Source organism: Python bivittatus, unplaced genomic scaffold (assembly GCF_059951505.1).
Source record: "Python bivittatus isolate LINGU-HERP-01145 unplaced genomic scaffold, Pbiv_v1 ctg000820_np1212, whole genome shotgun sequence".
NCBI classification, from domain to species: domain Eukaryota; kingdom Metazoa; phylum Chordata; class Lepidosauria; order Squamata; family Pythonidae; genus Python; species Python bivittatus.
Genome location: NW_028277107.1, coordinates 1,195,399 through 1,209,876, shown reverse-complemented (window position 1 = coordinate 1,209,876; position 14,478 = coordinate 1,195,399). Strand labels below are relative to the sequence as shown.

Below are 14,478 nucleotides of genomic sequence, written 5' to 3'. Positions count from 1 at the left end.
GAAAAATTGAATCGCTTGCATTTTGTCACATTGTCGGGCAAGCGTGCTTGGTTCCATGTTGCATACTACCATCCCATAATGAGCTTAGCATGTTCTATGTTTTCTAAAATCTCCACCTAAGGGGTGTGTTTTTCACTATGCTAATTAACTTTCAGGTTACAACTAGGTCAGCCGGTGGACTCACAATTGTGGTTTTTGAACATCTCAAAACCTTATCTTCCCCTCCCCAGAGCACCCTCCCTGCCAAGTACCCACAACAGCCAAACCTTTCAATCCCCTATTTTGCAACATACACAGAAAAACACACAAATAACCACTTGTTATCATCCTCTTGCAGCTGAGTAGGATGCAACCCTCAAGAGGGAAGATTCAGGTATGCCAATCAGCTGCCCAGCCCTCAGTTCTGATCTGCTCAATGCCACCCCAGTCCTCTACCAGCTCAGAAAAATGGCACCTTCCATGGGGATGAGTGTTGTTCAATGGTGAAATCCATCACTTTCTAACTCCTGGAATTTCTTTTCTTTCCCATCTCAGACACACAAACTGGAAGCCTTTTGTAGGTCCTTGCGTACAAACAAAATTCTCCCTTCGGCAAAGAGGGCTGAATGGCCTGCTGCGGTCATTCCTGCAGCTAGAGGAACAGTCCTATGAATGAAAAGGCATTTGGAGAGCCACAACATTCCTCAGACCCCTCTGGAGTTGTGGTACAAGACAGAGAAAGAATGGAGACACAACCCTTAGCAAGTGAGGGAAGTGGAGAAGGCCCTTCTGCTGTTCAGCCTGGGAGCTGTGGGGAGATCTGGGCAAGAACTGGGCAGAAGATCCTGGAGGAGGAAGCCACCCATTCAGACGTTCAGCCCCAGAACTTCAGGAGCATCCAATACCAGGAGGCTGAGGGTCCCCGAGGACTTTGCAGGCATCTCCACTACTTTTGTCGTCAATGGTTGAGACCAGAAAAGCACACAAAGGCGCAGATGCTGGACCTGGTTGTTCTTGAGCAGTTCCTGGCCCTTCTGCCCCTGCAGATGCAGAACTGGGTGCGGGAGTGTGGAGCAGAGACCAGCTCCCAGGCGGTGGCCCTGGCGGAAGGCTTCCTCCTGAGCCAGGCGGAGGAGCAGAAGGAGCCAGTCGGGTTGCAGGTGAGAGACCTTCATTTTGGGAGCCCAGAAGGGGTATGAAGGGAATAAACAATCTGCTTGAATTCTTAACCCCTCCTGATGTCAGTTTTCTGGCATTTGTAATATGTGGAGATGTTTCACTAATTCTTGTGTGATATTGTTGCATTATCCATTCTAGAAGATAGATTTGGGACACCCGTTCGTTTCTCACTTTCCAGCCTCGCTTCTGAACACTGGGGGGTTTAAAGTTGTGTTTAGAATCCACTTCATGTTGTGTGATGTCTGTTAATTCTTCTTCTCTTCTCCTGCCTCTTATTTCAAGTCCTTCACTGTGGACAACAGTGATCCTGACGGAAGGAGGAATCCATCCAGTCCCCCTCAGGAGCTATTTTTCAGAAGCATCTTTCAGGAAGATCCAAGTCAGGACACCTCAGGAGGTAATCGAAGGCCCTCCCATTCCCCAGAGAGATCCCAGCTGTCTCATCTTCTCTATGTCTCCTCTTCTCTAGAATGCCATCTCCTATTTTATTAATTATGCATTTTAAAATTCTCTCTCTCTCACAGGGAAGACTCGAACGAAGTTGTCTGCTCTTTCTGGTGCAGCTGAAACAGTGGCTGAACCTCCAGCTGAAGTAAGAGGAGGAAATTTATCTATTGAATTTGTATTCTCCCTTTCCTTCAGGCAGTCAAGTTGGTGTATGTAGGACTCTCTGCTTCCATTTTTCCCCTTTTTTGGGCCTGGGTGTTTTCTTGTCCTTGAGCAACATGGAATGGGGAATGGAAGATTCAAGTTGCCCTCAGTCAGCTTAGCCTGCTCTGAAGCCTGTGGTTTGGATACCGTCATTTGTAATTCCTCCCCTGAGATTCTTATTAGGAAATGTTTTTTTAAGACTGGTACTTAATTCACCTTCTGCTTCTTACTCTTCCTACTATTTATTTACAATAACTATTTTTTTTAAAAAGTTGCTAAAGCATTATGGTGATAGCAACAGCTAAACAGAGACCCATTCTTTTTTTAATTGCTTGACTTGGAATTGTGCAAGGCTGCTCAAAAATACCTAAATACTCGGACTGGCACATTGCCATTTTTAAAAAGGCTTTTTCCAACCAGTGATAAGAAGTATAAGCACATCGCATAAAGCCATAAGCCAGGCTATTTACATACAATGAAAGTGGCCAGATAGAAAAGCTTTTAAGTAAAAATTGTTCTGAAAGAGCATATAATCAAGGCCCTTTTGCCTTGCAAAGTAATTTCTAATCCTCTGATTTGTGCCTGGATTTGGAGGCCAAGGAATCCAGCTCGGCAAAGGCTGAGAAATGTCCTTCCCAGAAAATTGGCTCCGCTTTCTTGTCTCCCATTCAGCCAATGGCTCAGACTACTAGCAGCCTCCTTGCAATCTGAGGAGGAGAAGAACCTGGCTTGAGTGCCTCTGGATATTGATGGCCCCCCACCCAAATCCCTGGCTGTGTTCCCCCAGCACTTTCATGAAGTTGTTGAACATAGGCACGATTAGTCATTCTGGGGACACCGTAAGCCCTTTGCTAAAATACTAGAAAGAATCTCCTGGCCCCCCGATTTTCTTCTGCAAACACAGGAAGGATTGGAGACACTGATAGGTGAAGTTTCTGAAGAACATCTGCCAGTTGGTCCTCTGAAGACACTGAGAGTCTTTTGAAGGTGGGTGCATGGATCGCTTGATGGATCGATCCAGAAGGAAATTGGGGTTGCTTTCACTGAATGGCACTGAGAGTCTTGCAGAAGCAATCAAGTTGATCAAGCCTGCCAAAAATACTTCTTCAGTCAAAAGCTTTTGGCTCTTTCCATTTTCTCACCTAAACCTTGGAATCCCACCAAGCATTGCCATTTAACTTAGTGCATATCTTTGCTTTGGGAATTCGTGAAGAATAGGACAGATCTTGCAAATCCTCCTGGGCCTGTTTTTTTCTTTTTCCTTGTTCAGGAGGGTCTTGTGTCCTTCGAGGAGGTGGCTGTGTATTTCTCCGAGGAGGAGCGGTCTCAGCTGGATCCTCACCAAAAAGCGCTGCATTGGGAAGTCATGCTGGAAAATTATAGGAACGTGGCCTCTCTGGGTAAGGGTTGGCTTCTCTCCCATGAGAGAGTTTGGAAAGACATTTTCTAGTTAGATGCCATCAGCTCATCTCTTTGGAGGGGGGGAAGGAAAAGATCTGGCCTTCTCTTGCTCGAAGGAAGGAAGGACGTCAATGGCTCTCTGCTTAGATGCATCCCCTGCCATTTCTCATCTGGTGGATTTTTCCATTTCTTTTTAAAGGTATCAGTGAGAAACTCACTCCTTGGCTTGAGGAGATGCTCAGCTCCATCACACTGATTTCATCCTTTTGGGCCCAGATGCTTCCCTGTCTGTCCTCTGAAGGATTCTCATTTATTCAGGCTGTTGGGTTAATGACTTGTCTTCCTTTTGATTTCTACCCTGAGCGTTGGGGTTAAGGGCAAAATGGTGCTGTTTTTCCATTGCAAACATGCTGTTTAGGGTTAATAGAAGAGCTCTAGAATTGTTTTCTCTGCAACCATTTGATTTTGGCCAGAGAAAAATGAAGAGCAAATGGAAGGCAGTTTGGGTGGGAAAAAAGGACAAATTTCAAAATTGGTTTAGTTGTCACTGGTCTTTCCTGTTATTGACCACCCTCTGATAAATGTTAGGTTTTTTCCTAAGGCCTCCCTGGATTTTTCCCAGGATTCTTCCTGAACTCAACGCTGACTCTGGGTAAGGTTTGACAATATAAGGATGATTCTAAACAAACCAGATTCTGTAGATGTTTTCAAAGCTTTTATGGCTCATGATTATATAAATTATCTATACCATGTGATTGTAAGGATACAAATGTGCAATATATTGAAATTTGGGGGAAATTCAGAAAGAAAATCATATGACCTCCTACAGTCTGATCTTTTCCCCCACCCTTGCTATCATGTTCATTTCTCTTTTCCTTTGAAGGTGATCATGACTATAAGAATAAAGATCCCAGGGAGAAATTCGAAGTGATCAGGCATGGAGGTGGAATGGACAAGGAACTGGAGATGCAACTAGAGAAGCATGAAAGAAACAAGTCAAAGATTTGGAATCAGGAAACCTCATTTTCCATGGATGCTGAGACGCAGGGCTTTCTTGCCCAACAAGGAAAAATAAAGGAAAAGTATACTCGAAAAAGTGTACAACTATTAAAAGACCAATTACTTGTAAATAAACACTCTCCAACCCAACCCAAAGGAGAAGATTATATCTGGAGAGACAATAGAAAAAATCATAATTGGACTTTCACTCTTTCCTGTGCAAATGGGTCCCTTACTTCTCATAAAAGGATCCATACGGGGGAGAAGCCATATAAGTGCATGGAGTGTGGAAAGAGCTTTACTCGGAAGGATTATTTGAATTTACATAATAGGATCCACACAGGAGAGAAACGACATAAGTGCCTGGAGTGTGGAAAGAGCTTTATTACTACAAATGAACTTACTTCCCATAAAAGAATCCACACAGGGGAAAAACCATATAAGTGCATGGAGTGTGGAAAGAGCTTTACTCAGAAGGCTCATCTGAATTCCCATAATAGGATCCACACAGGGGAGAAACCATATAAGCGCATGGAGTGTGGAAAGACTTTTCGTGTAAACGGTAATCTTACTTCCCATAACAGGATCCACACAGGGGAGAAACCATATAAATGCATGGAGTGTGGAAAGAGCTTTTGTACTAGGATTGAACTTACTTCCCATAACAGGATCCACACAGGGGAGAAGCCATATAAATGCATGGAGTGTGGAAAGAGCTTTACTACTAGCAGTGCTCTTACTGACCATAACAGGATCCACACAGGGGAGAAACCATATAAATGCATGGAGTGTGGAAAGAGCTTTACTACTAGCAGTGCTCTTACTGACCATAACAGGATCCACACAGGGGAGAAACCATATAAGTGCATGGAGTGTGGAAAGGCTTTTGGTAAAAACAGTCATCTTACTTCCCATCATAAAAGGATCCACACAGGGGAGAAGCCATATAAATGCATGGAGTGTGGAAAGAGCTTTACTCAGAAGGGTAATCTGAATTCCCATAATAGGATCCACACAGGGGAGAAACCCTATAAGTGCCTGGAGTGTGGAAAGAGCTTTACTCAGAAGAGTCAACTTACTTCCCATGAAAGGATCCATACAGGGGAGAAACCATATGAATGCTTGGAGTGTGGAAAGAGCTGTCGTACTAGGAGTCAACTTACTTCCCATGAAAGGATCCATACAGGGGAGAAACCATATGAATGCTTGGAGTGTGGAAAGAGCTTCAGAAGAAGCTGTCATCTTATTGCCCATAGACGGATCCACACAGGGGAGAAGCCATATAAGTGCCTGGAGTGTGGAAAGAGCTTCAGAAGAAGCTGTCATCTTATTGCCCATAGACGGATCCACACAGGGGAGAAGCCATATAAGTGCCTGGAGTGTGGAAAGAGCTTCAGAATGAGTAATGATCTTATTCAGCATAAAAGGATCCACACAGGGGAGAAACCCTATAAGTGCCTGGAGTGTGGAAAGAGCTTCAGAATAAGGATTGAGCTTATTCAGCATAAAAGGATCCACACAGGGGAGAAACCCTATAAATGCATGGAGTGTGGAAAGAGCTTCAGAATGATGAATGAGGTTATTCAGCATAAAAGGATCCACACAGGGGAGAGACCCTATAAATGCATGGAGTGTGGAAAGAGCTTTACTACTAGCGGGGATCTTACTTCCCGTAAAAGGATCCACACGGGAGGAACCATATAACTGCACAGAGTGTGGAAACTGTTTTACTCATAAGGGTCATCTGAATTCCCATAAAGGGATCCACATGGGGGAGAAATCATATAAATGTGTGGAGCATGGAAGGAGTTTCAGGAGGAGGAATGACCTAATTTCACATAAGCATATCTGTTTCGGTGAGAATCCATGTACATTCTAGATTTAGTTTATACATTTTCTATTTGTGTACACTCACCTGGGAAAAGAAGATTTCTTTGAGTCTGACCCTCACAACTGGCAGCCCAAGAGAAATTAATTTACCACTGAAAATAAAAGGGCCATTTTAATTATGAACTGGATTTTTGAACGTACTGTTATTTTAGGTGGCCAATGCTATTGCACACCAATAAGAGAAATTTATTGTTTATTAAGTTTACGTTTATCCCAGTGCCAGAAGGCATGGTTTGTCTCCTATCCAGGAATAAACACGCAGGGAGAGAGAGAAGAGTTGATTTTCTGAGAGCCAGATAAACAAGAGGATCAGCTGTGGGACAGCCATGCTCGGTTTCTCCAGGAGTTCTGTTTATAGGGCAGATCTCTCAGGTTCAGCCCAAAGAACTCCACGAGACAGCACATATACAGTTCTGTTGCACTTATTAGCTTCCACCTCCAGGACAGAATCTCTCCAGACTGGATCCAAACTTCCCAAGCCAGGAAGCCAAAACACCGTGAATTCCTTAGGGTGGTGCCAGTCTCATCTTCTTAACCTTCCCACACTCCTGCTGGGGGCTAAAGAAATGCTTATCTCTCTGAGCGTGGCCTTCATCAAACCATTCCATCACAAGATCCTATTGTTCCTGGAAAGGTGCGAAGGAATGCCGGCCCTCAAGGAATTCTTCGAAAAGGTGATTCCCGGATTCCAAGAGTGGTGAAATTGGTAGGATCTTTAGAAGGGAGCCTTCTCAGGTCAGGCGCCCTCCTGCGCTGGGGTTTCTTGTGGTTCCCTTACTTGGCATGGTCTAATTGGCATCTAGATCCCTTCAGAGAAGAAATCATCTTATGATCAGATTAAGGCTTCAATGAATGTTGGCCCTTCAAGCCAAGTCGTTAGTTATTTAATTCTGAGCTGGAGGACTCTGGAATCCTCCTGCTACGTTTTTAATCTTTTTAGGTGAGCCCGTTCTTACTATAATTTGATCATATGCCTTGATTGCTGTTCAGAGAAACGATGGTAGGGTGAGACAAATGGGAAGCTTTGACTTCCTGCTGCCCTGGGAGGGAGGGGAGATTTGATTTCCTTCTCACAATCCCTCCTTTTTGTGCAAAAACAGAATATGTTATGCACAATCAGTTAGGGAATCTTGTAGCTTTACATCATCCTGTGACTCAGATTCATATTTTTGGCCATTCTGCATCAAGTTCAGGGGTCCCTGCCTTGGGGAAAGGTTTTGATCTTGCTTTGAGAACAGAAGAGCATCCCCTACAATGCCCCAAGCAGGAGGGTAAACCCTGAGCAAAACGGCAAACAAATATTCCTATTATCACCAAGCCCATAATTCCCGGAAATGTTGTCTTCAGCCCAGCAATCTTTGGTAACCAGGAGGTAAGCCGTGAGTAATCAAAGTAGCCGTGACTATAGCCAATGTTGTAAACCAAAATTTTTAACTCCCGTTTTTTTCCCTGTATCAATTTGGAATTATCAACCAAATTAAAAGAGCAAATGTCTCCAGGAGGGAGAAGGAAAATGGCTCAGGAGGTTGAATACAGGGCAGTCCACCCCTGGGGAGTCCTCGGAGCTCTCTGAGCTTGGTTGTTTTCTTGGAAACGTTTCTTGCTAACACTGAAGATGTAACCCAGCCAGGTAACGAAACATTTGCAAGAAGACGACCAAGCTCAGAGAGCCCCAAGGATTCCACAGTTTGACCCTGAGCCGCACATATTCTCTCCTATTGGTCAGTCCACCCCTGCGAGCTCTCTTACGATCAGCGCCCAGCCCTCCGCAGGATGCCCTGAGTTTCCCTTGAGGGGCTTTACCTGCCCACCGTATGTACGGAAGACACATGGCCTATGAAAAAAAAAAGCCTATTTAGAGTTTTGGTTGATTATTAGAGAGTGCTGAGTTCGCATCCGCCCTCTCACAAAGTCAAAATAGTCACCAATCTTAGAGTCATTCAGTAGCTTTGTGTCGACAGGGACTGTCCCTTGCCAGTCGTGGAGTCCCTTGTGAGTTCCTATTGAAGTCCACTGAAGAAAAGGACAATCCTTCGCCACTCTTGTAGGGGAGTCTCCTTCTATTTTGAGATGTGAAGCATTTTTTCCTGCAGGGCAGAATACTTTGCCTGCTTTCAAACACCCGGTGCCTCCCTTCACCCACACTTTTGCTCCTGTGGCCCCGAATTGTCTTTCCCTCTTTCCTCTCCTCTGGGCAGGGGGTTCCCTTTGTCACAGGAGGGGAGGGGATGTTGTGCAGGATCAGTTGCGCCGCTCTCTCTCCTGCTGTGAGGCTCCCTTCAGGTCTCTCTGGGCCTAGCTGGAGAAGCACTCCTTGGTGCCCAGGGTCTATTGTATCCTCCCCCCCCACTTACATCTGTCCCCAATAGCGCCAGGTCTGTTGTGTTTTATTGCCAGTGATGTCTCTGGGCACTCTCCGTGTGCTCCTGCATCTTCCTCATTGCAACCACCAACATGAAGCTTCTCTCCTGGGGGAGGTTTTGATATTGGGCAAGACTAGGTGGGGGTCAACAAGGATGGAGCTTCAGGTTGGCTTGATCCAATAGTGGTCTCCTCCCCTTCAACCATTTGTGGCCAGAGAGGAGGTGGACTGGCTGCTTTGGGAGGCCTTCCGTGTGAAAGCCCAGTGGCAATATCCCAAGAGATCTCCAAAGATTGGCTTTGCCTCACAGGCCAGAGAGTGGCCAAGTCCCAGATCCAGTTGATTACCTTCCTAGGGATCCTTGAGCCTTGTTAGGGTTAATTCCCTGATCATGCAGTGAAAGGTGAAGCTGCTAGGCTGACTCTTACTGCCAGAGGGAAGACAAAACATGGACGGCTCATCACATTTCTACTTCGATGAAAAGATCATTATATACTTCAACTGCTAAAGACTTTAATACCTTCTCATTCCTAATAATTTCCTAGAATGAGATCTTGAGAAGCTGTAGAGAAGGAATCTACATTGACATAGGATTCTCGGGCATCCAAGTGGAATTGTCTGGAGGTTGAGTCACAGCAACTGGACTTCTTTTCTTTGTCTCTCAACGAAAACTAAAGAAGTCCAGTTGCCGTGACTCAACCTCCAGACATTGACACAAGAATTGATAGAGTATCTGGATGGCCTCCAGAGCCAAAGGTTGTTAAAAAACATTTTTCTTCTTGTTCTCAGATAGACCATACCAGTCCATGGAGGCTCTACCAAATATTGTCCTAAACATCGTTTCCCTTTTGTCAATAATATCCATATTGAGGGACAAAGATGAAACCTAGTAAACGTTTCCTCATCACCCCTTTAGTTTAAAGGGAAAACACAGGAAGACCCCCTTGAGGGCCAGTGCTGGATTCTTGTTGCAAAGCAGAGGAGGAGTGGAAAGTGGAAATGCATCGCAGTCCTGGGGATAGCCCAGCAATTCAGAAATAGGGCAAAAATGTACCTCCCTCCCCCTTCTCTGAACTGTTGCTCCTCTGAGGTTGCCGAGGTCTTCCTCAGAAAACTGGTCACTTTTTCCTAACTGTAGCTGCTGGAAGAAAATAAATTTGCAAAAGAAAACCTTTGAAATGCAGATCTTTATTCTAAAAAGAAAAACTTTTCCTTTCCCCATTTCCTGCAATCACCTTTTTTACCTTAGAGGGGAAGCAAGCTCCCCCCCCCCCCCCCCCCAGCTTCAGGTCTGATGGACTGGAAGGAAAATATATCTTTTGAAAAACAGGATCAATATCGGAGATTAGAAGATTGGTTACACAGTTGAGCATGCGCACTTAATAAGTAACATCCCATAATAACATTACACGTTTTCAACCCATAGATGTGACGGTGTCCATGATGACCTGTGGTTTTCTGCATCTGGGACGCCTGGGGGGCTTGGGGCCTTTGCTGTGTTAAGTCTTGCCTGGGCTTATATCTGCCTTTTCCTGCTTTAAGCAGTCTGCATGCTTAATCCCAGAGCTCCTTGACATGTCCTGGGAAGGAATGCGAGTCTAATGGTGTATCCTTGACATGTTCTGGTGGGGAGTGCGAGCCTGATAGCTTATGACCCCAGTCTGACTCCCATTTCATTAATTAACTCCCCTTTTGCTGCTATCACCACCTTGATATCAGCCCCTCAGACAGAGTTGCCAGTAAACGGACGTCCACCTTCATCTTCCCTGTTCACAACACACTAACCCCTCACACACCCTCTTACGACATACAGTGTTCTTTTCTTTGCTTTCATCCGTGTTCATCGTCTGATGCCTTTCAAAAGACCACCTCGCCCCTTCGCGCTCCCTCTTCTGCAACCTCGCCCAGCCCTTCCGCCTTCCCTGAGACCCACTCCCAGCAGTTCAAAGCAGTCCACACAGACTTCCGTCTTCCTCTACTCAAGACTGCCACTTCCTGACCATTGGAGCTCTCCTGGGCCTTTCCACGGAGAGGAGATTTCCTCTCCTCTGACCCAGAGCTCTATTAAAAGGCCTCAGAATCCCAGATCTGTTGGAGGGCGGGAACACGGATAGGTCTCCTACCCCCACACCGCCCCAATGGGTCAGGTATGTATGGCTTTGCTTCACCTGATAACGTTGTGAATTGGCTTTACAAACCGTACAGCAGCACACATGCCTCAAGAACAGAAACGAAAAGAAGAAAAGGTCAGTTCCAAAAGACAAATACACAGAAATCAAAGTACAAGAGGAGACTCTATGCAAGTACTTAAAAAAAGATTAAATATGTGGCATGACAGGAATGCGCACCACCAAGTATAGAACTCCAGTCATCATTCAGATTTTATTGCCCATTGGCAATACTTGGTGGTGCCTCTTCTCTTCTCTTCTCTTCTCTTCTCTTCTCTTCTCTTCTCTTCTCTTCTCTTCTCTTCTCTTCTCTTCTCTTCTCTTCTCTTCTCTTCTCTTCTCTTCTCTTCTCTTCTCCTACATTGGTTCAGTAGGAATTTGTGGAGCAACTGGGGCAATAACGAAGACAAAAATCAAAAGTGCAGAGTTAAGGAAAAGAGCAGCCTTACATTTTCAGCTAGAGTATATATATACATACATACATACATACATACATACATACACATACACACATACATACATACATACATACATACATACATACATACACACACTTATATTTAGTGTTGAGGCATTTGGGCTTTCATTAAGGATTTCTGAATCCTGTTTCCTCCCTTAATTTTGTAAGCTTGGAGGTCTTTTTCACTAACTTTGAGATATATATATATACACACACTTATATTTAGTGTTGAGGCATTTGGGCTTTCATTAAGGATTTCTGAATCCTGTTTCCTCCCTTAATTTTGTAAGCTTGGAGGTCTTTTTCACTAACTTTGAGACATCCAAATCTGTCCCCATAGAGACAAGTTAAGGTCTCCATTCCAAGGACAGTTTTCCTGGGGAAAAGGTGCTTCGTTAAGGGTTGAGGGGCCAGGGAAGGAAGGAAGGAAGGAAGGAAGGAAGGAAGGAAGGAAGGAAGGAAGGAAGGTCCTAGTACGGAATGGTGCTGAGGTGGGACACGGGGGTTCTGAGGAAGGGGTGGGATTCTGGAGCAGGGGCTGAACAAATGCCTGTTGTCTCTTTGATCCCGGCTCAGAAACGAACTGGGAAAAAATAATTCTAAGAGCTATACGGGCTGAGATTTTGGGGAATCCAGGGTTAGGGGTGGAAGGTCCCAAGGTCTAAGGACATCCCTTGAAAAGAAATCCCATTTCCCTACTTCCAGAGAGGTGAGGGAAAAGGGAACACACACACAAACACACACACACAGAACATTGGGAGTAGAAATGAGCAGGAGGCACACACAAGAACTTACCTAATTAGTGGAGGAATTAAAAGTTGCACTTGGGATTAGGAAGTCCTCCCCAGCAGAACCAGCAGATCAGATGGGAAGGTCTTAGTTTCGATCGCAGAGATTTTAATATGGCGCCGTTGAAGGTTCCCATTGCAGGCCAAATTGGTCTACCAGCTGTGTCGGTCACCCGAGCCCATCCCAGACACAAACCTTGTGCACAACTCTTCCTCGTCCACACCTGTACGGGTAATAACCCCGATCCCAGGCGAGGGGCATCCTTTCCAGGGGGAGGTCAGGAGACCTTGGGCTGCTCATTCCCCACCTTCCCCAACCGATGACGCGTGTCCCCCAAGGTGTTAGGCGTATCCTTTACACCCGGAGACTTCCCAGTGAACTCCTGGCCCTCCTCCTCACTCCCTGGTTCTGGACTAAGAGAGGGACAAGACAAGCAGGCCGGTATTTGCCCAGATAGAGTCAAGCACACGACCTTGCGCTACCTGTTGAGGGACATGGGTCTTGTCAGGCCCACCTGCTTTCTAGGGCCTCCCAGTCATTGCCAAGAAGGACTCTGGGCGTGGCTGGAACTGAATTTTTAGATCCACAGCCCTGGTCAACAGTCTGGATTGAAACATAAAGAGGGAATCACACATTCGCTGGGCAGAAGACGCAAAAAAGGGCAATTACCAACGATGAAGTCTCAGGTTCAAGCAACTGTTTGGCTCAAAACCAAAACTCCTTTTACTACCAATGTTGAAGTGGGCAGAGTCAGGGACAGCACCATCTGGACAAATGATCTGGTGCCGCCTGGGTGACGTTGTTACCAAAATTTGAGAGTTTCTGACTCTCCCCAATTAGGATTCAGTCCGGTGGAAGATCAGACACGAAAGTACCAGCTGAGATTTTAAAGTTTTATTGAAAGTTTGCCAATAGAGTCAGCTGGGCTCTCCCCTTAAGGCAGAGGAGACCCCTCCCACGCCCAAAGAAGACAATTTTATACATGTTCCTTACAAAGAGATACAGCAATTAACAAATGATTGGTTGAAATTGGCATACGTTTTGGATCCTCTTCATTATTGGGGGAAATTTATCTTCCTGATGACCTATTGGATGCTAGTCAGAGTTCAGGGCACCCCCTCCCCTTTGTCTTTATGCCCCCACCCTTATGGAGACAGGGTGTCTGAAAGAGAGAAACTTGTGAACATTCATCAATGTCCGTGTCTGTGTTATCCCTTTGGTAAGGAAGTAAATATGAGGGAAAATAAAAGCCCTTTTTCATAAGGTTTCAGTCCCCCCTTTTTAAATTCTTAATATTTCAAACCAAGAATTTAAACCTTGTAAGGAAAGGTTTTCTGTACCAAGACGAGGTACTTGTTTTTCTGCAGAGAACTTGGTCGTGTACAGGTGCTACATGTAGAAATAAAGATGGGGAAGCAGTAAAGACATGTGCAGGTTAATAAACCAGAAACAATTAGAACTACTAAGCTAATAAAAAGATGGCACAGCCATGAAAAATTAGGCAGCCAGGAGGTTAACCAAGACCAGTCCCCCCTAGAATTATTCCAATCTTCAACATACTCTTCTCTATCTTTTCGTATTTCTGCCACAATGTGAGCAATCTGTTTATGGTCAACCAGGAGTCCTTTTGTCTGGTCGTGGAACATGCAACATGACTGATTAATATACACGCAAACACCCCCCTGACTCTTCAAGATCATCTCTAGGGCCGTCCTATTCTGGAGGACCACATCCTTAAGGGAGAGGACTTCATCTTGTAAGTGTTCCTCCAGATTCAATGTAATATTCTCCCATTTTTCCAATGCCATAGAAGTGTTGTAAAGAAAGGAGGCAAGTTTATGTATATCTTTGTATTTCTGAGCAACTCCCACCGCAGGGAAGAGACTCCTGCCAGTGAAGGTTCCCGTAGACCATTCTAGGTGTTCTGCTCTCCTTTCCCGGTGGAAAGTATGCCTAGTGGAGTATCGAATAGCTTCTACTGGCACCATATGAATGCCACCGGGCCATAACCACCCTATAGTGCAAGTCCCTGACCAGGCAGGTGGCATTTCTTTAAGTCCCTCATTGCCACATAACCACCAGACTCCTGAACCTAAACGGATCGGTCGTTTAGATGTTACAACCTGTAGAATAATGTTGAGAGTAGGAAGAAAGGTGCCTGATTTAAAGGAGTCCTGGGGAAAAAGGTTTTCTAGCCATTGAGTAAAAGAACCATCAAATATAGGAACTGACTTGTTAAACAGCAACCATCCAGGACTATTCCATGTAAACTTATACACACACCCCTCCCAGTCCCCAACAAAATCATTTCCCCCCCTCTTCTGGAAACAAAAGAGGGCATCAGGTATGTGGTGGAGAAACTGGAAAGGTTTGGGATCCGTATAGCCTGAGTTAAAACTCTGAACTGAGTAATTATACCCTCTATCCAAGCCTAGGGGTATTGGCAAAACAACTGACCCTTGCTGGCTATGAGTAGGGAAATAACTGCAAATCCAGCAAGCAGGAGGGTTGGTTTCATTAACAACCAAATTATGAAGTTGTATCAAAGTATTATGTGACCACTCAGCGATTACTACCTGAGAGATGAAGAAAAGAAATGA

General features: G+C 45.1%; 1 protein-coding gene across 1 annotated transcript; it reads left to right on the top strand.

Annotated features, from left to right (window-relative positions):
• The first annotated feature begins 346 nt into the window (after positions 1 to 346).
• Positions 347 to 6,634, top strand: LOC103062121 (uncharacterized). Its single transcript, XM_088128878.1, is given in 4 exon segments — positions 347 to 373; positions 636 to 1,139; positions 4,051 to 5,900; positions 5,902 to 6,634. Coding segments are annotated over 4 exon segments (2,568 nt in total). The 3' UTR covers positions 6,089 to 6,634.
• Positions 6,635 to 14,478: the final 7,844 nt, after the last annotated feature.